Raw genomic sequence first — 25609 nt, 5'->3', positions numbered from 1 at the left:
TAAGAATTTTTGTTATTGTTCAGTCTCTTCAGCCATGTCCAATTCTTTGTGAGTCCATTTAGAGTTTTCTTGGCAAAAATACTTATCATTTCCTTCTTCAGCTCATTTTACTTATGGGGAAGCAGAGGTAAACAAGATTGAATTACTTAACCAGAAGTGTCTGAGGTCAGATTTGAATTCAGGTCACCCTAACTCTTGTTCTTATACTCTATCCATTGTATCACCTAGATGCCCCAGTTACCTTGATAGTGTTAGGGAAATTAGAAAAGAGGGAAAGTTTGGGGTAAAAATTAATGAGTTCAGTTTTAGACATCTTGAGTTTAAGTAATCATGAGATTCAGTTTGTGTATTAGAGTTGGAGTTGAGACCTAGTTTTGAAAGCAGGCTTTGATAGTAATTAGTATTATCCTGGGCAAATTACTTTTATCTTTCTGACCTTCACTTTCTTCATCTAGAAAATGGAGATAATGAAGCTTGTCTAGCACTGGTGGGGAGCAGAATGTTTCAATCATTCTATTCTTGCCTTTTCTCTTCCCTACTACAGATTCATTACCTAAATGAGTTCCCCAGTATGAATATCTTTTCTCTGCTCTGGAAAGGTATAAAAGGAATCTATAATTCTAGATCTCTTTGTTCTGACCCCATCAGATTCAGCATCATGACAAATCATTTTTAAATCTTTCTTCTTTTCCATGGTGTTTCCCAACAATTACTTCTTCCCAAACTCAAATCCCAAAAGGGCACCCACCAAATATCTGTGGTTAACATTGTTTATAACAACAAATAATTGTTTAAAACAAAGTAATGAAAAAGAGACTTTCCTTATTGTTTAGAGGAAAAGATTTTGTTTCTCAAAAAGAGTACAAGGAGTGAGGGGGAAAAATAGGATTACAATCTTAGGGTTTGTAGTGTTTGTGTGCTTGGGGGAAAGAATTAGGGAGAGGAAAACAAAAAACAACAACAACAAAAAAAAAGTCTGTGTTTGAGCCTCCTACCCACTTGTCCCATCTGACTTCCAAAGTCCTGGCCCCATTTCTAGTGGCAGCCACTTCTGCCTGAGTTTCTTCTCTCCCAGCTCCATATAGATTTTTACATCTTCCGTTTCTTTAGCTTTTTGATTTTTGGGATCAGTTTTCCTCTTAGAGTCTGGCTCTTGCCTGATTCACTTCAGCTGGTTTCATTAGGTAACAATAATCCTTACTACCTCTATCATCACACTTAAGTGCAATCCTTGTATTTGTTCCACGTAGAAAGCATTAGGGATCCTTTCTCTAAAATTATCCAAAGACTTTCAGTTCAGTTCTATTGGAATCTTGACTATGATGACTATCTCCTTCAACATAGAAGGTAGGAAGACTAAGGTGTCTTGGCAATCTATTACTCTTTTAGCGTCACTTCCTTTTGATTGCTAAGCCAAACACAGATCTGTTCTTCCTTTGTGAAAGAATTTATTCAATGGTCTATCTCCAGGATATTTCTCAAATCTCTACCTCTGCTGGCTTGCTTCTAACCAAGCAATGATCAATTGACTAATGATAACTAAATGGCTCACGAATTCAGAATTCCTCAGTTGCTTATGTTGCTTTTAAATTCTAAGTCTTTCCTTTTGATTTCCACAAAAGAGCTGGACAGATACTGAAGTTATCTATGCCCTGGAAGAAATTCATTGACAAGTTAGCTATCTTCCAGACTTTTTCCGTATTCAAGTGAACTAGTCAAAGCTTTACATAATTCATGGGATACAAATTACCCTACTTTCAGTTTAATATCCTCAACAAAGAAGAAAATTGTCCACAGAAATCTGAAAGTGGTTCACCCTTTACTGCGTGTACTGAAATGGATGCACCTTTATATCCCTTTATCTCTATTACTTGCCCCTCACAACTTGAAAAGGTGGCAAAATCTAAATCATGCCCTTATATATGTAATACTAACATTATTTTGTTGTTGTGGAGTAAGTACTTCACAAACCTTAAAGATGCTATATTTATGAAAGTTATTGGTATTGTTGATTGTGTTCAGATTTATAAACCTTTTCTAAAAAGCAACAAACCACTGTAATAGAGGAATAAAACCAATATTTTCATTGTTTTTTTTTTTAATGTAGAGACATGCTCACCCCTTATAGCTTTGCAAATTAAAAGATATCTTCAAACTTTCAAAATTTCTAAAAGTCACATTATTTTCTCTATAATCTATAAAACCTTTATAAATCAAAATGTAAATGACATAAGCTTTTGTATTAAGAATGAATGTTAACATTTAAAAATTAAGCCAGATGTTTGAGGGACTAAAGTGCTTTTAAAAAAAGGATTTATTCTATAGCTGGAAAATTCTGGAGCATGAATTTTGATTTCTAAAGACTTTCAATCATAGCAGATTCTTTATTCTCATGTACTATTGGTTTAGAGGAGTATCAGAGCAATCATAATTTGCCTGAGACTAACATGTTTACATTAGAACTACCAAAAACTTTTTGAAAATAAAGATATTTCTATGAAAAAGGAAAAAAAGAGATGAATTTTACTTATTTTCTTGGGTCATTTACTACATTATAGGGATAAATTGGGTTGTTGTGTTGCATTGATTCTCAAACACAAGAAAATTGCTTCAGATATATTTGTTATTTGCCCACTGTGGCTAATGCTGATAATCTTGGGGTGAAAATAAAGGAAGAGGATCAATGGTATAATTAGGTGAAGAAAATAAAAATGTGATACTATTGCCTTTTAATTAGAAAAGGAAAAAAGCATACCCCCTGGAAGAAATGGTCGAATAGATTTTGCAAATAATTGCAGTTTTCTTTTTTTATTTAATGGCTGTAGCTTTGGGTAAATGGGCACAGTTGAAAGAGCTGTTAGAGGTCTAAGTTACAAATCATCACCTATGTGATGATTAAATTATTCAGCATTTTCAGGTCTCATATTCATCACTGAAATGAAGAATTAAATTACATCTCTAATATTCCTTCTAATTCTAAATCAGTGATCCTATGGTCCAATGACTAGTCAATAAACATTAAGTATTAACTATATTTCAGGCACTATGCACTGGTTTTACTTAAAAAGGTATGATAATCCCTGCCTTCAAGAAACTCACAGTCTCATGGAAGAGACATCACATAAAAAGAAGCTAAAAAATGGGGATGGGGAGATGGGAGAAGAGTAGTTTGTACCAAGGACTAAAGAAGTTTTGCACCTGGAGTAGCAAATGATCTAAGGAATTAGGAAGTCACTTCTTTAATTTTCTCACTTTGCTGTTTCTTCATCACTCAAATGAGAGAACTAACCTACATGATCTATAAGATCCCTTATAGCTTAAAAATTCTATAAAAATTACAGTTTTGGATGCTTACTTCTTGAACTTTTTCCTTAACCTATCCCAAACTGTTAATGCATCACCTATCTTTATATGTGTGTGTGTGTCTATGTATGTATTTTTGTCTACTTAAATATATTCATGTTATTTTCTCTCAGTAGAATGTAAGTTCTTTGAGAACTAGAGCTAATCCATTTATATCTTTGTGTGTTCCTAGTTGTCTATCACAGTATTTGGTGTATGGTAGATGAAAATAAATAATATTAACTGATATTGTATATGTTTAATTACATGTTACATTTGTTCTAGTTTAATGTATCATCACACTTTGTAACTGGAAATAATCTCAGGCCATTGACAATTTTTTTAAGGGCAACAGCGGGTATCTGTGACTAGTCTGCTTGTGTGTCATGGTTTATTAATGGTTGGAACAAACCTGGGAATCATCGTTTCACTACCAGTTCCTCGTTTACAAGGAATTCCCAAAGTGACTGGTAAGTGAAGAGCATCAAAAATTCGTATCTACATCAAGCTTTTCTAGTTCACAGTCTATGATCCTATGTTTCCTCACCCTACTCTTGTCCTTTGTTTCCCAGAAAATACTTTCTGATATTTCCTAAATCATAGTTGTATGTTACTAGTATTCTCAAGACTATAAGTTTTCAGCATATGCATTTTTTCATCTCATATAAATACTCTGAAGTATACCCCAATACAATTTCTATGAAATAGTATCTCACCCAATTATATCATCTTTTGTTGTAAAATGGAAGTGTTAAACAATGCATGACTATTGTTTAAGAGTTTAAAAAATTAAAAGAAAAGTTGATTTCTTGGTTCTCTGGAGCATATTAAGCACTTAATAAATGTTTGTTGATTCAGTGGTGCATACTAGATACTTAATAAGTGTTGATTGAATTATTGGATTCATTTATAGCAATTATGACATCTGAAATAATAAAAGTTTGTAATGCTCAAAGTAAGTATTAAAAGTAAAGCACATGAAGATGATGTAATTACATATGCATATAAATATGTATATATGTATGTGTATATACATATAATATACATATATGTATATATAAATTGATATTTTTCTGTGAAACCTCTGAACTATAATGTATATATGTGTGTGTGTGTGTGTGCGCACATACATATTGTAGCTCATGTATTTCATAGAAAAAACAGGTTTTTTATTATAGAGTAATGGAGAGTAAGTAATATAGACAATAAGCTAGAAATCTCTATTGTTTAAAGAAAATAAAGATTTGTAATATTTGGGCCATATGGTATGTATGATACTACCATTTAGAAGATCTTTATGAATACTGAAGTAGTTCAGGTTTACATATAAAACTACAGTTTACAAAGCTAAACATTTTTTGATTCTAGAAAACAGAGTAAGTAAAGAAGGATAATGTATAATAAGGCTGAAAAGATAGGTTGGAGCCAGGGTGTGGAGCTCTTTAAATACTAACTAAAAGAATTGAATAGATAGCCAGTGGAAATTTTTTTATATAGGACCTATAATTTAGGAATTCTTTTTAGCAGTTCTGTAGACCAGTATTGTCCAAGTCAAATAGAAATGGGCCACTAAATTGTATATTAAATCTTAATTTTGTAAACCACATATTAACATTACCCATGTTATATTATAGTTGTTTTTATTTTGTTAAATATTTCTCAATTACACTTTAATCCACAACAAACTATATACCTCCCTGATGTCAAATTAGAACAAGTAGTAAAAAAAAAAAGAATATTGGCTTTGAAGTCAGAGGATCTGGGTTCAAATCCCACCTCTGATACTTATTACTGGAATGACTACTTGACCTCCTGTGTCAAATAGTAGAGCTGTACTATGACCTCTGAGGAGCCTTAGAGCTCTGGAGCCATAAACCAATAATACTTTGGCATTCTATCTTTCTCAGATCTCCATCTTTTAAATTATGAATTTGGGAGATAATAATAATTTGAATAATAACATAAGCTGAGAACTTGAAGCTTAGACTTGAATTGAATGTCTCTATGTAATTATTTAGATATTGGGGTAGAGATCAAAGGAGTCAAGTCAAATGAACAAGCATTTATTACATTCATATGTAGAGACACTCTAAGAGCCAGATAGCCAAAGAAAGGCAAAAGACAATCACTACTCTCAAGAATTTCACAGTATAATAAGGAAACAGCATGCAAACAACTATGTACAAGCAATCTATGTACAGGATAAATTAGAAATAACCAACAGAAGGAAGATACTAAATATCTGTAAAAGGTACTTATTTACAGAAAATGGGAGTGAAATTCTTACTTGCTTAATATCCATATACTTCTAAAGGCAGTAATATTCTCTACTTTAATAATAGTATTTTCTCCCCTCAGGCAGAGGTATGGTTTCATATCATGCACATAACGGCCCTGTGAAATTTCTTGTTATGGCTCCAGCTTTAAACAAAAAAAACACAAGTCATTCCAGAAATAGTCTGCTTCCAAACTCTGAATCTCAAGATGATGACCAGAAGGACATTCTTCCAAATGAGGTATCTAATTCCTGTCTAAGTCAGAGCACTTCTGACAATGCAGTTTGGTTAGGGGACTCGGTGGGATCCATCATCCAAAAAAGTGACCTGTCATCATCATCTGGATCATTGACTTTGTCACATGGGTCCAGTTCTTTGGAGCATGGACCAGAGGACAGCACCATTTATGAGCTCTTAAAAGATCCAAATATTGCACTTAATAAAGGGAAGAATCATCAGTTCAAGAAAACAAAGGCAAGTTCAGTATTAGTCATCTGTGGAGGACAGGGGCATCGAAGGGTGAATAAGAAAGCCAAGCAACAGCGGCAAGATGATTTGGTTTCCTCTGTTATGGTCTGGCAGATTCCTCTGTTAAATGTATAAAAGTGAATGCAGTATATTTAACAATCATGGAGTCTGCAATTGATACTTTTTTGACTAAATCATAGACTACATGATTGAAGCTGTATCTATACTGATGGGGAGTGAAAAGGGAAAGCATAGTATTTAGGGAAAATATGTGCAATATAGTAGTGGCGGCTACTCTGTCCATTTGCCTATTTTATTCTCTGCTGCAAATTGGGATTATAAGCACTATAGAAACAAGTTTCAAAGTTGAAGCTCTTTCTTTTAATAATTTGAAATGTGCAAGAAAATGCGCAGTTTTTTTTTGTTATTGTTTATTTTTTTGGGGGGGGGGAGGGTGTTGGTTTTTGCTACTGTAGCTCATACCCTAAATGCTAAACTGGTTACATCAATTCATTCTTTTCAAAGCTCTTGTGACATAATCATCCTAAAGTCATTCTCAAACTAAGAATTTGCAAGTGCTAAAAATTCAGCATATGGGATAGTGCAAAAAGACTTTCTATTAACAGTTCTTAAAACATTCCTACATCTTTTCAGATGTGTGACTTTATTTATATTTTCTTTTATATATTTCAGAGTAAAATTTGTAACAGTTAGAAAAGGCAGGGAATACATATCAGTCCATATGCTCTTGTTTGCTTTCATATGTCAGCTGTTTTTTCTTTCCAAAGTGATCTGCATGTTTTATGTATTTTAACAAAGTAGCTTTTTATATTATTTTTTTTCAATAAAAATTTGAGGTAAAAATTGTAATCAATGTATAATCTGTAACAGTATTCTATAAAAAGAGCATGTTTTAAAACAAAATGATCAATAAGTAGATGACCTTCAAACAACTACTATCAAATGATATATTGTTGACATAATATTATATTAATACTTTTTAACTGAAATCCTGTGTACTTGTGGTATAATGAGGTGCATATGTATACATACATATATACACATATGTGTATATATACACACACATATATATGTATGTATAATAGAAAAATTGTTAGCTATTTTTTTTGCAGAGTCTCTTGCATTTGCTGAACTTGGACCAATGTAGCTAGCTATTTCTTCATGCATTCTGAAAGGTTCTTGGTGCTAACTATTATGTATGTACTTCATTGATGGCAGTGGGACATGAGCCAAGAAAACTGACTCCTTTTATCCCATAAGAGTATTTTCTGCAAATGTGCAGGTTTGTATTCTGCAGTTATACAGCCAATAATTATACCAAGTTGAGGTACATGAATAATGCATGATTTACATTTGTTTTGAGACTGTATATATGTCAATATTTTACTTGCAAAAAAGAGCAAATAACTAATGGAGGAATTCATTTGAAATCAATTTCTGTGCACTTTACAGATGGTTTTTAAAATTCTACTTTTATGATATAGATGAATATTTTCTAAAGTTCATCACATTCTCATGAAAATAATACTTTAATCTCTCTTAAGCTTTCTAAACTTGTTAGCTGCTATCTGATTTGATAAATAAAATCTGACTTTACTTAGAAACAATAATATTATTGCTGCTTAATTTCCACAGAATTCAGTGGGGAAATCATATTCTGTTGAGGTAAAGGGACACTAACTACATTTTTTCATTATTGGAAATTTGTTTTACTATGTAGCCCTAAGTAATGATTTAAATTAGAAATAGATATTAAGGCACTTGAAAGATATGTATATAATGACCAGTTTTCAATGATTTTAATTTAAATAAAGTCAGGATAATTCAGAAGTTATAAAATGTTAAATTTTACAACAAATTTTTCTAAAGTAAAGGAAAACTGAAATATTTGAAAGAATATGATCATAGAATTTTAGAGCAGGAAGGGACCTTATAGAGTTTTTCTAATCTTTTTCATTTCAGGCTAATACCTAAATTAAATGAAAATTTTAACATTTTTTAAAACTTCCATCCACAATATTTAAAAGATTTCCAGGTCACCAACAGTTCTCATTATCTCCAAAGCACAACATTCAGCTGTCAATATGTACTTACACCATCATTATTTATATTTTAAAAGTGTAAATTAAAATTTAGTTTGCTTTTGTGCAGTTTGAAAGTATTTTCTAAAAGAAATCATAATATTCATATGAACATTTCTTTTTATGTGTTTTAGATTTTAGATATTTATTAATTTTTTTCTAATTTTCATGTATTTTTGTTGCTTTAAAATACTATGTATACAAACATATGCATACACGTATACACATTCACATACACACACACACACACACATACACTAAGTAAATGCCCTCAGAATTACCCTCACTCCATAAGATCTTTCTTTGACTTCTGAAACAAAATACTCTTATTTTGTGGGGATTATTTTCTAAACATAGTTGATTTTTTTCTAGACATAATAAAATATATATTATATTCAGGTTCATTTCTATATTGTGTACAGTATTATGTATTATTTGAGAAATTATATTAACAGCAGTAATATACCTTGAAATTCTAAGGGAAGAACATGACATTTTCTTTGTAGGTAAGTAACCTTTCTTTGGAATCCATAGGAAACTGAATCTATAAAACACAATCTTGAATCATGAGCCATTAAGTTGGTTCAATCATTTAGTCTGAAGAACTAAGGAGGTAGAATTTATTCATTCATTCCCTTTACAATGAATTTAGAGAATCTATTCAAACGTTCCTAAAATTCTTTGCCTCAACAGATAGATAGATAAATTGGCAAACAGATGGATAGAGCATTTATTAAATGCTCACTATGTGCCAGGCATTGTACTGTGTGTTGGAGATAGAAACAAAAATGACCAAGTAAGATAGGTCCTCCTTGTAAAAGAACTTACATTCTAATGGGAGAAAATATCTCTTAATAGAATGCTGGAAAGGAAAGAGAGATCGTGTGAAGTAGAAAGCATTTACTTAGTGTATGTGTGTGTGTGTGTGTGTGTGTGTGTGTGTGTGTGAATGTGTATACGTGTATGCATGTTTGTATACATAGTATTTTAAAGCAACAAAAATACATGAAAATTAGAAAAAAAATTAATAAATATCTAAAATCTAAAACACATAAAAACAAATGTTCATATGAATATTATGATTTCTTTTAGAAAATACTTTCAAACTGCACAAAAGCAAACTAAATTTTAATTTACACTTTTAAAATATAAATAATGATGGTGTAAGTACATATTGACAGCTCAATGTTGTGCTTTGGAGATAATGAGAACTGTTGGTCATTCCTCATTCCTATAACACATCCCCTTTTCTCCTCCAATTCCCAGAACCTCTCTTGCCTTTTAGATGCAGCTCAAGCACCACCTATTACATCAAAACATTTCCATCCTTCTTAAGGAAAGGTCAAGTTAATCTTCTTCTTTATGACTTCACTCACCATCCTTGTATACCAAATCTTTTTAAACTGTGGGTCTGATTCTATATGGGGTCACGTATCTGAATGTGGTAGTGGCAAAAATTTGGTAACAGTAAAAAGGTTTTTGAAGACTGGCTAAAAATCAATTCAAAATCAAATGCTTAATGAATCTGAGATGTTTCTGGCAGCTCTGTTAATCATGGGGACCTAGTTTCCAGTGAGGTAGAAATGATTGCAGAATGAAATCATGGTAAGAATATCACCTGGAAATAGCATTTTAAAATTACCAGTACTTTTTAGTCTGTCTTGTTAACTTTTTTTTTTTGGTCAAGCTTGATGAAATCTAGGGATCCCATCTTAAAGTGCTTTTAAATGCATAAAATAAAATATGTAAGTTTACAAAGAAACCAATTATACTAACACACATTTTTAGCAAATTCATAGACTTTAGATTAAAAACCCCTTAGTGGTGGAATCATCTCAACTGTTTAGCTCTTTTTGCTTGGATAGACATGGTATTATAAATAAAATGAGTCTGGAAGCTACAGGAATACCCACAAGTCACTAGTGCAGAAAGCAGAACTTTCAGTAGATTTTATAAGTCTTAGGAGAGATCTTAATCACAGATTTACGTGACAAAACCAATAAGTAGTTTTTAACAACAAAATTTCAATCAAAAAATCAAATATCAGCTTGTCTAATTTCACTTCCTTGTCAAGAAAGCCAAAAGTACTTTAACCATTAGCATACAATTTTGGATTTATTTCATTACAAGAACAAGGCATCATTCCTATGTTGCTATAATATGTCTTATCAGATATCTCAGTCACATGATCCTGACTTTACAAAGGTCATTTCTGCAGAGCACAAGACTTGGCAAGGACTATATTAACCTGAAAAGGCTTCATTAAGAAACTTGTTTGTTGTTTGTCCTCTATTTTCAAAGAAGATCATGATATCGGGGAGGTGATGACATGACATACCAGCAAACTAGATTTAAGTGAGGGAGGATGATGCAAGGTCATCTGCCTCACTTCCCTCTCCAGAGCCATCTGGGTCCAGTGGTCAGATATAGTTTAAGACAACTGGAGATGGCCCTAGATGTAGTAGGAGACCTTGGCCTTTTAAAGCTAAGGTCTTCAACAGGTCTCAGTTTGACTGAGGCTGCATCTATTCAGTGATTAAGGCTAAATAGCAATTGAAGCAAAGAATCTCCTCTTTCCCTTACACACACAAAATAAATAAATAAATAAATTGTATAATGCCTAAAAATCTGCATGGCTAAGTTTGGACTGTGTATGTAAGTATGGAGATGTTCACTACCATAGTTGTGACAAATTCATTAGTTTTTCTGCCACTCCAATTCTTGAAGACATGCTAAATTATAGAATTGTAATCTACATTAACAGAAGAAACACCAACATTGTAAAAATCATAGGTAATTAAAATGTTGGAAGTAGACAAAAATTTGACACTATTACACTGTATACAAAATTATTTTCTTTGTTATTCCTGCCCTTTCCCCCCATTTTTTCCTAAAGTAAATTGCAAAATTTGTAGCCGGAGGGAAATGGTGAAAGCTAGCATCATCCAACCTTCTTTCTGAAGAAAGTATCAGTGACCAGATGACTAATGATGTTCCTTCCAGCTCTAGATCTATGATCTCCAATATATTTTTGCCATTATCTTCTATATTCATCTTCACACTGAAGTCACCAAGTATCAAACTCTATTCTGATTAGTCTGAAGGATCCTGTAAAGTTTCAGTAAATCTTTCTATAGTCCTGTTCAATACAGTGGAAAAATAATTCTAGAGTATGCTATGATATACATGGAAAATAAAATAAATTTCTATAAAATTTTCTTTTGTACATAGCATTTAATACTATCATAAAGTTTTACATGTTTGTTAGAATAGTTGAATAATTTTTATGCTAACCAAGAGTTTAATATAACTGTTAAAAGTAATATCTGCAAATCATTCTTTTTTTGTTTGTTTGTTTCTGACTTTGGATTTGGTTAAAAGGACTGAGAATCTTGATTTACAAAGGTAAGTTGTGAGATTAAAACTTTGTGAGCGAGAATGGAATGTTTATATGAGGAAAGATAAAAAATTTTGTTAATTTGCTTGGAAATCAGTTCTGCATTTTTAGTTATTGTGGGGAGCAATTAACATATCTATTACTAGGTGATTGTCACCTAATTTTTTCTAGTTCATTACAAAGAGGATTTTTATATAAATTTCATTCATTTGGTTTTGGTCAGGAGAAATTATTCCTTCAATTGTCTCTTTTACATTTTTCAGGTGTATTACAATAACCTTTTACTTATGTACCTTTTTCACTAACACTATTCTTTTTGTAATATTTTAACAAAATAATATAGCTCTTTACTAAATATTCCCCATGTCTTTTTGATAAACTCCTTATATCCTAGGCATTCCTCAGGTTAGAAATCTCTCTGATTTATATACATCATCTAAACTGCAAGTTAAAGTGACCATAAAATAAAGACTAATGCTAATACTAAAGACTAAAATATGCTCATTTAAATATACAATAAAGTACAGAAAAAATAATCACTTATAAAACTCAGATTACATAAAGCTTCTTTATTATAGTAACTTTATTTTTTAATACACATTACTCTATGAATCATGTTGGGAGAGAAAAATCAGAACAGAAAAAGAGAAAAAAACATGGGAGAGAGAAAAAAGCAGAAAAACAAACTGAACATAACATGTCTTATTTTACATCCAGTCTTCTTAGTTCTTTTTCTGGATGCAGATGGCATTTTCTTTCCAGTCTATTGGGATTGCTTTGGATCACTAAATTGATGAGAACCCAGTCTTTCATAGTTGATCATCCCACATTTTTGCTTTTATTGTGTACAATGTGTTCCTGGTTCTGCTTGTTTCACTTAGCATCAGTTCATGTAAATCTTTCCAGCCCTTTCTATAATCAGCTTTCTCATAATTTTTTATAGATCAATAATATTCTATTACCTTCATGTACCACAACTTGTTCAGCCATTCCCCAGTTGATGGGCATCCACTCCTTTTCCAATTCTTTGCTACCACATAAGGCTTCTTTAAAAAGTATATGCTAAAAACAAACAGACAAACAAAAAATAAACAAATAAAAAGTATGTGATAAATTTAACATGGTATTTACAATAATGTTCTTTTTATTTTTTCTGAATTTCCTTTTGATATCTCCTGTGTATTTTATAAATATTGCATTAAATTTCTTTCTTTCCTACTTTTTTTAAACCATCACTCCACCTTTCCTCTAGTAAAATCTAACCTCAATAACATCCTCTCCTCACACAAACACAAAAACAAAAATTACCTTTCTTTGTAATTGATAAATATAGTCAAAGAAAGCAGATCCCCAAATTGGTTGTATCTAGAAATGTATGTCTCATTCCTCACTTATAGCCTATTACTTCTCTGTCAAGAAATAGGAATTATGATCATCACCTTTGGAAGCATAGTGTTCATTACATGGAATAGAGTATTTAAGTCTTTCAAAGTCAGAAAATGTCTTCTAAAGATGTTCAGTTTTGAAATCTGCCTTTATCTCCAGAAATCCCCACCTTCACTAATATCCAAGTCTCTTGTCCATGAATTTATAAACAATTAGCAAGAATTTATTAAGTGCTACAGTGTTCTAAGTGCTAAATGAGGAAAAATCAAAATAGCTTCTTTCTTCAAAGTGTTTCCATTCTAATGAGAGAGACAACAGTATGTACATACATGTAGAGATACTAAACTTTCACACTTCCCCATTATTGTCGAGGGTTCCAATTTTAGATATAGATAGATATCTAAATTTATTGACATATATAAAATATTTGCAATATTACCTTAGAAAAGAAGGAACTAGCAAGTAGGAAGATCAATAAAGGCCTTCTGAAAAAAAAGGCTTTTCAAGTTCTGCAGTAAGTCATGTAGGAAACAAGGTATTCTGAGAAGTAGTGAGGAACAAGAACATTTTAGGCATGGGGACAACCTGTACAAACTCATTAAATAATGGCTTATGTATAAAGAAATGCAAGTAGATTGAAATAACTAGACGCCATAATTCATGGAGAGGAGTAATATATATAAAAACTGGAAAGATAAAGGATGGGGTTGAGAATAACTTTTAATAACAATGAGAAGTTTACATTTGAGTCTAGAAATAATAGGGAGACACTGAAATTTATTGAGTGAGGGGCTGGCATGAGAGGTGACATGATCAGTTCTACACTAGGAAAGTGACTTGGCAGTTGTGTAGAAGAAGATGGATTAGAATGAGGAGAGATAAGGTAGAGAGACCAAAATTATCTGTCAAGACCTGAATGTGTATCCTGAATAAGTCAATATCCTTATCTATATAGAAGTACACATGTGATCCCTCTTAATTCTAGTGCCTTCCCTCTTGTAATTTTCCCCAATTTATTCTTTTTTTTTTTAAGGTTGGCTTTATATATGTGTGTTTGTATGTTGTCTTCCTCCTTAGATTGTAAGTTCCTTAAGGACAAGACTTGCTCTGTGTGTGTGTGTGTGTGTGTGTGTGTGTGTGTGTGTGAGAGAGAGAGAGAGAGAGAGAGAGAGCAAGCTCTTTTATTGTAATCCCAATGCTCAATGAACCACCTGCCACAAGAAGAGGCACTTAATATTGATTGATTGATTATGTTTTTTATGAAGATAAAGACCTAACTTTGATATTCCTCAGCAGAAAGTTATGGAACCACCATGCTTTTCTTTTCTTTTCCTGACCATTATTGGAATTTGGTCTCTTCATTACAAGATCATTGGAATCAATCATCTCATTTTTGGAAAGAGTCACGTTTATCAGAATTGATCATCATATAATATTGATGTTGCTGTGTACAATTAACTCTGCAGTTCTGAGGTTCTTAATCTAAGATCTGTTAACTTTGCTTTTGATATGTTAATAACTATTTTGATATAATATATCATTTTTAATCCTATGTGTTTTATGCATTTAAAAACATTAGTCTGAGAGGTAGCGTCCACACACTTCACCAGATTGACAAAGGGGCAAATGACAGAGAAAAAGATCAGAAGTCTTGAAGTCTTAAACTGTTTTGCAACAGTTTATCATTTCGTAGTGGTGTTGGTGATAATGGTGGTTATCTTCAGCTACTTTTGCCTTTAAGCATCAATTCAACTGACCTTATTTGTGGATTTGAATCACTTTTGCATGTTTCTTTGGAGTTAAGAAAACAGACACACCACTTAAAATATAACAAAAGAGAATATAAGGCACTGATTCTTATGTGGACATGTTATTTATTGAAAGGGGAAGAAAAAAAAGGCATTTTGTTAGAAACACAGAAAATCAGATTGAAGAAAAAAATGGCAATGCTAATAACAGGTTCTAAGATAAAAATACTTGGAGAGAACCCCATGTTTCTCATATGCAAAAGTATTGCCTACACATTAGAAGGATCACTTTGGCAACTGAATGGAAGACAAACTGGAGAGTGAAGAGTGGGAAGTATAAAAACCAACTGTAAGGCACTCTTAGAATAATCCTGGCATAAGGGATAATTTTCTGAACCATGATGGTATCTATATAACTGGAGAGAATGGGATATTTATAAGAAAGGACTTAGAGGTTTATTATTAAGAAACTCTTATTCAATAAACTGTTACAGGGATTATGGTATTACTCTTTTTTAACTATTTTTGAGACATATATTAGAAAGAGTAATGAGGATGTTGTTTTGATAATATATTGTTTACCAGCTACAATAAGTAACAAAGTTATAACAGAGTTGTAAGGAAGTCTGACAGTGGATTATAAAATGTGGCATGAGGAAGAGATTAGGAAAGAAAAGTACTGATCACAGCTAGTTGTACAACTGAGTAGAGATAGCCTCAAGTTCTTATATTGGTAAATGGTAAAGAAGGAAATTTTATTTATAGGCAGTGGAAGAAGGAAAATTGCAGGGGTCAGAAAAAGTCAAATAGTTAAGAAGAAAATATCTAACTTGGAATTAAGGCAGGATTGAACTTTAGTCTCATTTTTACTAGATCCATGATCATGAACAAGTCATTTCACACATTTCAGCCTGTTTCCCCATTTGTAAAATAGAGCTAATGATATTGCTTTGTCTATTGCACAGGATTTTATGAAGATAAAATAGGATCAAGTATGTAATATCTGAACATTTTTCTAAGATTCTATTTCAAATTTTATTTTTACTTTTTCCATGAGACATATGCCATAAATATACTAGAAACTTAGAATAAAAGTAGAGCAGGGAAATCAGTCCAAATGTCTCCTTTGCTCTCCCTACTGTTGTTCACTGCCTAAACAAAATCCACCCTCCCCATCTCCTAGGCTTATAATAAATTGTTGAATGACATTTAAACAAATGTGGAATTATTTTTAAAAAATATAAACCTTTCTTTTCACTATCTAGATCTATGACTCCTAATCTAAATTGAATTTAGATGTAGAAATTTCTGATAAAATCATTTAAATTCTTTTTAACTCCTCTATTCAGCAACTCGGGAGGAAAAGGTCAACTTGTCATTCAGCAACAAAGAAACCTTGCATTCTGTCATGCTGTCAATCAATACTAATAATTGAAGAAAATCATAGCTTTTTTAAAAAAGTTTTGACATTTTTAGGGTTTCTTGCATCACATTCCTCCCCTAGGATTCTCCTCTGTAAAACAAAACAAAAATGTCAAACCAAACCAATGATATCACAACCATGTTTGTTTACGTCTGCTTCATTTGTTTGGTACCTGTAGTCTTCTATCCTCTATTGAGGAGAGGAAAGAAAGTCTTAATGTTTCTTCTTCTAGAATCAATCAATTAATTTCATTCATCAATCTAAGTCAGCTCTCTCTCTCTTCTTTATGATTTTAATTTGCCCATTACATAAATCAAACAGTATTTAATGCTATTTAGATAGTACATGGACAGTTTTTTAAAATTGTAAAGACTTTTCCTTAATCAATTTCTTTTAAAAAAATAAATTTGTTTTATATATATATAAAAGCTATGTATCACTCTCTCCCATTCAACAACAATAACAAACTGAAAAATGAAAACCTAATATAAACATGCATAGTCCTGCAAAAGAAACTTTCCCATTGATTATGCCTGAAAATTTTTTTTCATTCTTTTAAATTATATTTCCTCCTTGAAAGGAGGTAAATGATATGTTTTATCTTTGGTCTTCTTAGATGGGATTTTATCTTTATTATCTAGGCTCTTGTTTCTGGCTTTTTTTCTTCCAGTGTCAGAGTGGTAGCAATTTATAGATCTTTCAATATCATCTAATTTCAGTGATGCCTCCTTCAGAAGAATCTTAAGAGGACTAAAAATATTCAGAACCCTTAGCCTGCATGTCCCGATTGCTGAACTTTGTCAGAGATTTATAAGCTCACAACTATAATTTAAGGGCCAAAACACATGGCTATCTGACTATCCAAGAATATCCTCCTTTGAGCAAATGCTACCTCTTTTTTTGGTCATCTTATTGGCCCTTCTCACCAATTTCAATGATTTTACATTTCCTCAATGATATTATTTAGCAGCTTTAGGAAATATTGTCTTGTTTGTCATATTGGAATTGTCCAGCAATGACCATTCTTCCAGTTATTTAAGTTCTTTATTTCTTTAATTAATTGAATTGAATCTATATAAATATTTTATATGCTTTAGTAAAGTGATTCCCATTTTGTTATTTTATAGTTATTTGAATGGGATTTACTTTCTATTGTTGGCTTCTATAATTATATAAGAATTATGTTGATATTTGAAGCTTTGTATTGTAGTCCATAACTTTGCTGAAGTAATTGTCTCTGTATATTTGCTAATTCCTTGAGAATTTCTAAATAAGCCATCATATCATTAACATGTATGGATATCTTTGCAGCTTTATTTTTTTTCTTCCTTTCAATTGATAACTCCCAGAATGATATCAAGTAATAGTAAAGAGTATAGCTATCCTTGTTTTACTCCCAATTTTTTTTGAAAAGATTATTGTTGCTTATGATTGCATTGTATGTAATTATTACTCTTGATTTTAAATAGATATATTTTATGATATCTTGAAAAGACCTCTCTAAAGGCATATTTTGTAGGATTTTTAGTGTAAATGAGGATTGTGCTTTTTAATAGTTTTTTCCCCACATCTATTGAGATAACTATGTTGTTTTGGATGTTTTTATTTTAAATGTGTTTATGTTCCTAATCTTTAATGTTGAACCATTCTGACATCCCTAGTACAAATCTCTTTTGGTCATAATGAGTGATTTCTTGATTGAAATGCTGTAGTTTGACAAGCTTTCATTTAAAAATTTTCATCATTATTAATTAATGATATTGATTTGTTATTGATTAATGATATTGATTTTGTGCTTTATCTTTCCATAATACCATAATAATTTTGGCAATTATTCATGCAGTATTGATACTAATTTTTTTTAACATTGGTATAATTCTCCTGTTGTTAGTGATTAATTTAGAGCTAATTTTATTTCTTTTTCTGAGAGTAGATTATTTAAGATCTCTATTTGATCTATTAATTAAATAAATTTAATTTATTAATTAAATATATAAAATATATCTTTGAAAGAATTCCTCTATTTCTTTTTTGTTATGGTTTTGTTAGTAATAGGGTCTGATTATTCTTTTTATTTCTTCTAGTTTTGATGTGATTTCACCTTGTTCGCTTGTTGAAATTTTTTTGAAATTTGTTTGAAAAATTAGTATTTTTCAAAGAAACAACTCTTAGTTTTATTAATATTTTCTCTAGTATTTATGATTTCCAGTTTATTCATCTCTCCTCAAATATTTAATGTATCTTCTTTGGGGCTTATTTTAGGCCTGTTTATTTATTCATTTTATAATTTTAAAATAAATATTCAGCTCATTAGACCACTCTTTTTCTTTTTGTTGTATTGCTTAATCATTGCCATTTAATTTTATATAAAAATTTCTTTGATTTGCTCTTTTGGCTTGCTGATTATTAAATGCTCATTTTGGACTGTTTATGCTTATTTATATTCCCTGAATGAGTGACTCTTTTTATTGTTATAGTCTGTAAAGGATTATTTTACTATTTATTTTGCAATATGTCTATGTCCTAACAGTCAATTTTTATAAAAGATTTTAGTTATTGCAACATACATTGCTTAGCAATTCCATTTGGAATACACCATTAATGTAAGAAAAACTATACACTTTTTAGTTGTAGTTTCTCTATTAATTTGTTCAATTCTGTATTTTTCCTTTTGTTTATTTATGTTAGACTTATCCAAAACTGAGACACATTGAGATGTCCTGATATTGTTGTTTTGCTTTCTATGTCATCTTATAGCTAATGTTTCCTTTATGAATTTAAATTCTAAGACATTTGGCGCACATAAGTTTAATAATGATATTGATTTGTTGGCTATTGCTCATTTTCACCTAATAAACTAATTAACAAATAGCTCCTTATCTAATGCTTTTTACATTTTGATTGGTTTTTTTTTTGTTTGTTTTGTTTTGTTTTTCTTTGACTAGTGACATGATTTCAACTCTTGATTTTTTTGGATTAATTTGATAAATAATATATATTTCCTAGTCCCTTAGTTTTATTCTAAGTTTTTTTGGAGGGGATTCTTTTAGTTGTCATTTTGTTTTCTGTGTTCAGAAGTTCTGGGCAATTTTCTTGAATTATTTCCTATGTAACAATATTCAGATTTCCTTTTTTTTTTTTTTACATGTTACTTTTTACTGGGAGATCTATAATAAACTGTCTTTATGTACCCTGTCTGTGAGATCAATGTTTTGGTTCTTACATTTTGTTAATCTTTTTTTTCAGTGTTATTGATTTTTGCTTCTTTTCTTACAATTATCCTTCATTTTCATGTATTTTCATTCCTGATATGGAATGAACATCATGAAAGTCTCACGAATCCATAAAGTCCTTTGCTTCTTCAAAGCTTGATTCATTTTATCTTGTTTGGTAATATTTATTCATATACGTCTGTATTCTCTAAGATGATATCATATTTATTTTTCTTATTAATATTTTCTCAGGTGGATTACCTACTTATTATCAAGGTCTTTAACTAAATTTCCTTCCTCCTGAGATATTTGGTAATTACATTCTTTTTAGCCTTATATTCTCATATTGATTACTTTCTGATTTCTTCCTTTTTGATGTAGTTTTGCCTGGAACTTGTATCTCAAAGCTATCCTAGCTATCACTTGTTGGGCAGGTCATGGTTCAATGGCCTTGGACTACGTTTTAAATGACTTTTAGGGGGACAGATTTGGCCTCAGGTAGATGCTGGGCTCTTTCCAAGTGGTTTCATGGAGTTCCACACATGAGTCCAGCCCCAATTCCTTCTCTTTCCAAGTTCTCTGGATGATCTCTGTTAACATATTGTGTACTTTGACTGTTGCCTCAGTCTAAGTGAAGCATCTGCTATTTGAATTCCCTTGATACTATGGGTACAAAATTGAGTTTTACAGTAGCCCTGTGGGTCATCTTGGGAAGTCCTGTGGATCATAATGGGCACTACGGAAAGGGCATTAAGAATTACTAGCCTTCTTTATTGTTAGATACTCAGATTAGTTCTTGATATCCTAGACTATGGAGACAGCTAACTTTATCTTTTGCACATAATTTCTATTTCAGAGAGATTTAAAAGGTTGTGAGAATGGGAAAAATATCTAATCCTACTGGTCATATGACCCAAAAGTCGCTAGAACCATATCAGAAATATGCTAGATCCTACTTCCTACCACCAGATATATTTCCATTGATTTTTGGGTCATTCATAAATTTGATTCTTCAAAAACTACAATGTTCTATGATTCAGAACCATATTGGTTCACAAGGAAAACTTATTTTTTAATGAGCTTTTGTACCAAGAATCAGAATGAGATCAGTCAAAGCATTTTACCATTTTCCAGTTTCTACTCTTTTTTTTTCCCTTTTTCAATTATGGGCCTAACTGCCCATTTATAGTTTCTGCCCCTGATTTTTGTACTGATGGTCTAAAATCAGTGCAATGTTCTTCTAACTATATGTTGGTATAAAGAGTATTGCCTGCACTTGGAGCTAGAGACCTGAATTGGGTTTTTACTTCTTCTATTTAGAGTCTAAGTGACTTCAGGCAAGTTCCTCAATCTTTTGGGCCAATTTTCCTATCTGTAAAATTTGAGTAATGGAAAATATGACCTTTTAGTTCTAAATCTATGATCCTCTGATAGTCTAGACAATGACACTTTTTAATCCATTCAATTTTTTCCTGTATGAATTCCTAGATAGGCCTTCCAATTCTGAATCTATGATCCTTCAGCAAACTCTTTGTTTTATGTCTATGTAAATCTAAAATCTATTGAACATAGTTATTTGTGATAGATGGTATGAAATAATCTTTTATTACTTTAAGGTAGAAATTTCTTTATTAAATTTAAGCCCTGAAATCTAAGTTTTCCTCTAGTGAATTAAATATCTGTGTGTGTGTGTGTGTGCATGTGTGTATGCAAATAAACAACAAATAGCAATTACAATATGATAATTTATCTTTGCACTCTCCAGTCAATTGTTTGATATGATTGATTTAGATATAGATGCAATGTATCATAGAAAATCATTTGTAAAACACTGCCTATGCCATTTTCATATTTATAATAAAAATAGCCTGACTACATGTATAGATCATTCTAATAAGAAGTCAATAAAGATGATGAAATAGACATAAGCGTAAACAGTTATTGATGTCCTTTCAACTGTTTCATTTGGATAGTAAAAGTATCATAATAGCAATTGTGATTTCCCCCCCCCATTCTTTTGGAAATCTCCCCCTCCCTAATATATCCCATAAAATAATTTCTTGATACTATAAAGATTATGGTGCTACCAGCACAGAGTTTTTGATGTGTATGAGTCCTGCTCTTCCTAAATTCATCTTCAAAATGGCCATTTCTGCTTCCTCATAGCACACATTGAGAAAAAAGAAGTCAAAAGTGCTTTGTACCCACTTTTGTTAGTAATGAAAATAGATGTTATCAAAGCATTCGTGAATCTGTCCATTTTTTATTTATCATCCTGCCAAATTAATTTATGAATGCTTAGTTCAGTTTCTGTGCCAAGCTTTTGTGAAAGTATTTTTCTTTTTCTTCAGCTTATTTTTTCCTAGTTATGATTTAACATTGTTTATAATGGTCTACCACCATTCCTGGTCATGTTTTACAAATGAGTTTGTATTCTAATCCAATGTTGCCCTTGGCTGCTGTGTGTCTCCATTTGGCAAACAGATCACTTGTTTGTTGGCCAAGTCAATTCCTCTGCATTTTTAAATACTGGACACACTTATGCTTTTGCCTTTTTCTTCTTCTCTTTTTAAAAAGATCATTATTGACATATTAAATAGGCCAAATTGAAGTTTTAATGCAATTGTATACAATTTTTTTATCGTAATCTTTTCTCCTAATTTGATGTTGATTTTTATTTAAATTTTATTTATTTTATTGGTTTGACTACACATAGCTAATACTGAAATAATCCCCATATTCATTGTTTCCTTTCTGTCAAGTTATAATTAATTTTGGTGTGTATAGTTGTGTGTGTGTGGGAGATTCTTAGGTATTTGCCATGCTTATCTGATTCTATTCTTGAAGAAATTGTTCCTAATATGTAAGGATGAGATTTCTGAATTGTCTACTTTCCCCCAAGTACATATTAAAAAAAACTGTTAACTTTTTTTGGTGAAGCAATTGGGGTTAAGTGACTTGGAAGGGTCACATAGTATGTGTCTAAGGCTAAATCTGTACTGAGGTCTTCTCAATTCCAGGACTGATGTTTTATCCATTGTACCAACTAGCTGTCCCTTAACATTTTGTTTGCTTTTTAAATATTACTTCCAAATTTTCTTCCTCCCTTTTTTCCTGTTCCACCTCAGCATGCAACCTGATGTGGGTTATACAATGTGCAATCATGAAAAACAAGTCATGTCAAAATATTTTATTAAAGAGATGGTTAGTGAATATTTAAAAAAGGAAAATGTTATGTCAAAGAGTTAGCAAGGTCTAGAGTAGATCATTTCCTATTTTGATAGGTAACCAGAGTGGCATATTAGGAATGATGCAGATATCATTTACCAAGATTTTTAAGAAAGCATTTGAACATCCTTTCAAGCAATTCTTGTGGGCAAGAAATAGAAATGTGGAATACATTCTAATACAGGTAGGTGCATTTGGAAATGGTGAAATGATGAGATACAAAGAATGGACATTAATGGTTCAGCTGGGAAGGAGATATTCAATGTCCTCTTTCAAGAATTTATAGTTTTTCATTTTCATCAATGACTTGACTAAATTCCTAAAAGACATAATTATCAGATCATTTAGATTAAAAAAAGGTAAGTTAGATAACAGAGTTAGTATCCAACAAGTTTTCAATAATCTGGAGCAGTGGGCTGGTAAAAATCAGATCCAAGAACAGTTAGAAGTAGACAGCCTCATTTTCCCTCTCTCTGTTCTCCAAAGAATATGGTCCAGCATCTTGACAGCAACAATCTATGTAAATTGTCAAATCTTTTCAGGTCAGGTAATCTACAGCCTCCTTCCCTTTTACACATAGTTGAGGATGCCACAACAAGGACAATTTAGGACAGTTGGGTGAAATAAAATAATTAACAGATATATAGGAACTCTGATGCCCACTATTAGAGAATTACATAGAGTCTAGGAGAATGGAAAATTCCTGCTGTACAATTCTAGGCTAAGTAAGAATAACATATTTGTAATGTTTGGAACCAAGCCAAATGAACAAAGACAAATCAACAGAAAGACTGAAAACAATGAATGAACAATAAAAGCTGCCCCTAAAGCAATACCAGGGACTTGACATAAATGCCTCTAAATTTAGAGGCATTTAACTCACAGTCTTCAAAGTCAGTTGTTCATTATATTGACAATTCATTTGAGCATTTCTGTCTTTAAAGTGGCCCATTTAATTCGAATTACCACTAGGTAAAGTGCTTCAAGTGAGTTCTGCTTCTTTAAGTTCAACACATAGATCTGCAAATGAAAGGACAGGATTTCCTCCAAAAAGGACATGATGTCATAGGATGTTGATCAGAATATTACCCCCAAATGCAGTGAGGTTATATAACTTTAAGACCAACATTGAGAGAAGTTTTGTTGAAGCACAGTTCAAGAACAATGGAGCTCATATTTAGTGACCTCCTGGAGACACTGCTGCTTTGAAGAAGAGCTGAAGAATCAAGAGTTGTAATCTAGGAAAGTGAAGAAGGAACTTTTATACAAATAACAGAGAGAAGGATTTTCAATGGGGCCAGCTGAAAGATCAGGAGGACACAGGACTCATTCAAGTAAGTGAAGCAAAATATCAAGTACTCCAGGTCAGTGAATATCATTCAGATGGACCTAAAATTATTTGCTTGTTTGCTTTCAGCATTTGGCTCAGTAACTTAGATTTCTCAAATTTCTTTGTATTTTATTATTGACATTGTCTTTTAGCCTTTTGTCTTTTTTTTCTTTCAATTTTCTAAGCATTATTATTCTTATTTGAATACTCAAATCCTTTGATTGGTATACTTTGTTCATAAGAATTGTAAAAATTTATAAGTGCTATTTAGCACTTGTTGTTATTATTATTATTATTATTATTATTACACATTAACTATTTAGCTAATTAGCTCAAATTATCACTCTCTTAAATTAGAATGCAAGAAGAGAAAAGGACCTTTTTTTAGCCCAGGGGGAATTCAGGAGTGAGAATTATGACAATATTTGAAGTTTAACAACTTGTATGAGACAGAGACGGCAAAAATATACTCAGGTCAGAAATGAGATTCCAAGTTGAGATTTCTTGACTCCAAAGGCCAAGCAATATTCATCTACTGTTTCCAGGTAGTCTAGAAGGGATACATTTTCTTATAGTTCTGTGTATGTATTTCCTAAATGGATTTAAACTCTTTCAGAATTAGAATACCTGAATTTGAGTCTTAGTTCTACTAGTTATTGCCTGAGTTACCTTGGTCATACTACTTCTCCTATCAGGGTTTCAGTTTCTTATCTGTAAAGTGAGGAGATTGGACTTGTTAATAGCTCAAATTCCTGTGAGATATCCCAGGGGAGAAAAGTGGAATAAAAAGCCATGATATCACCAGTATGTTCAGATATTTCTTATTTTAGGCAAACTCAATATAAAAAAATTCAGATTTATGCAAGAGATGAAAAAATCATAGTTGTGGAGCTGGATCTTGGAGATCATTTTATAGATGAGAAAAATGAGATCCAGAGAGTTGCACAGGACATTCCTATTCACTGACAATAGGCTTCAAAGTAGGATTTCACTTGAAGATTCTTTTTAAAAGGGAGTTCCTTTAATATATTTAGACTATAATCTAATCAATTAATATTTAAATTTATTCAACTTTTTAGAGATATATTTATTAAATTAAAATGAGTGAAGTTAGCTGGACCTCTCTTCCCACACTGTTCTCCAATTGCTGCTTTATTACTGTTTTATTGATAATATTTTTCAAGACATGTTTAGGGAGAGATATATCGATGCTGCTTCTTTAATATTGAACTCTTGATCTCAAGCATCAATATCAGTGCTGCTAATTAGATTTTAGAAATTTCATTTTCATTTCTATAGTAATTAATGAAAAAAATACATTATGTGCAAGTATTTACCTATATTGTATACTTGCTTTGTGTGTGTAGAGTAGCCTCAAAGAAGCCCAGAGATTTACTTCAGTTTCCATATTCCTATTGCTACTGACTATGGCTTCTCATTAGAGGTGATATAATGCCAAAGAAACTGAGGCAAGACAGTGATTGTTTTATAATCTTTTAATTGTGTAGAGTTTAGGCTAGCCAATCGGATTGGGACTCATGTCCAAAAATCATTCAAGCCCTGAGTAACTAAAGAAGGGAACATTTATAGCTACAATCTTATAGGGGAAACCAAAGCAGTTGGGGGGGAAAGGGGGGGGGCGAGGACACTGAGTGAGTGTACAAGCCATACTTCCAGGAAAGGATCATAACAGTCCT

At 31.7% G+C, this 25609-nt stretch overlaps 2 protein-coding genes across 4 annotated transcripts in view; both read left to right on the top strand.

Moving 5' to 3' along the window:
* ARHGEF10 (Rho guanine nucleotide exchange factor 10) overlaps positions 1-7001 on the top strand; it is a 215807-nt gene extending 208806 nt beyond the window's left edge. For all 3 annotated transcript variants that reach the window (XM_023494669.2, XM_012539906.3, XM_023494668.2), the window contains 2 exons: positions 3690-3812; positions 5701-7001. In XM_023494669.2, coding sequence (XP_023350437.1) covers positions 3690-3812; positions 5701-6221 — 644 coding nt within the window. In that variant the 3' untranslated portion in view covers positions 6222-7001. The remainder of the gene's footprint in view (positions 1-3689; positions 3813-5700) is intronic.
* A 16314-nt stretch (positions 7002-23315) lies between these two features.
* KBTBD11 (kelch repeat and BTB domain containing 11) overlaps positions 23316-25609 on the top strand; it is a 47733-nt gene continuing 45439 nt past the window's right edge. Inside the window, exon 1 of the mRNA XM_031951148.1 lies at positions 23316-23916. The gene's annotated coding sequence lies outside the window, so the exon portion shown is untranslated. The remainder of the gene's footprint in view (positions 23917-25609) is intronic.

The sequence above is a fragment of the Sarcophilus harrisii genome, chromosome 2 (assembly GCF_902635505.1).
Source record: "Sarcophilus harrisii chromosome 2, mSarHar1.11, whole genome shotgun sequence".
Classification (NCBI taxonomy): domain Eukaryota; kingdom Metazoa; phylum Chordata; class Mammalia; order Dasyuromorphia; family Dasyuridae; genus Sarcophilus; species Sarcophilus harrisii.
This window is presented reverse-complemented; position numbering and strand designations above follow the sequence as displayed.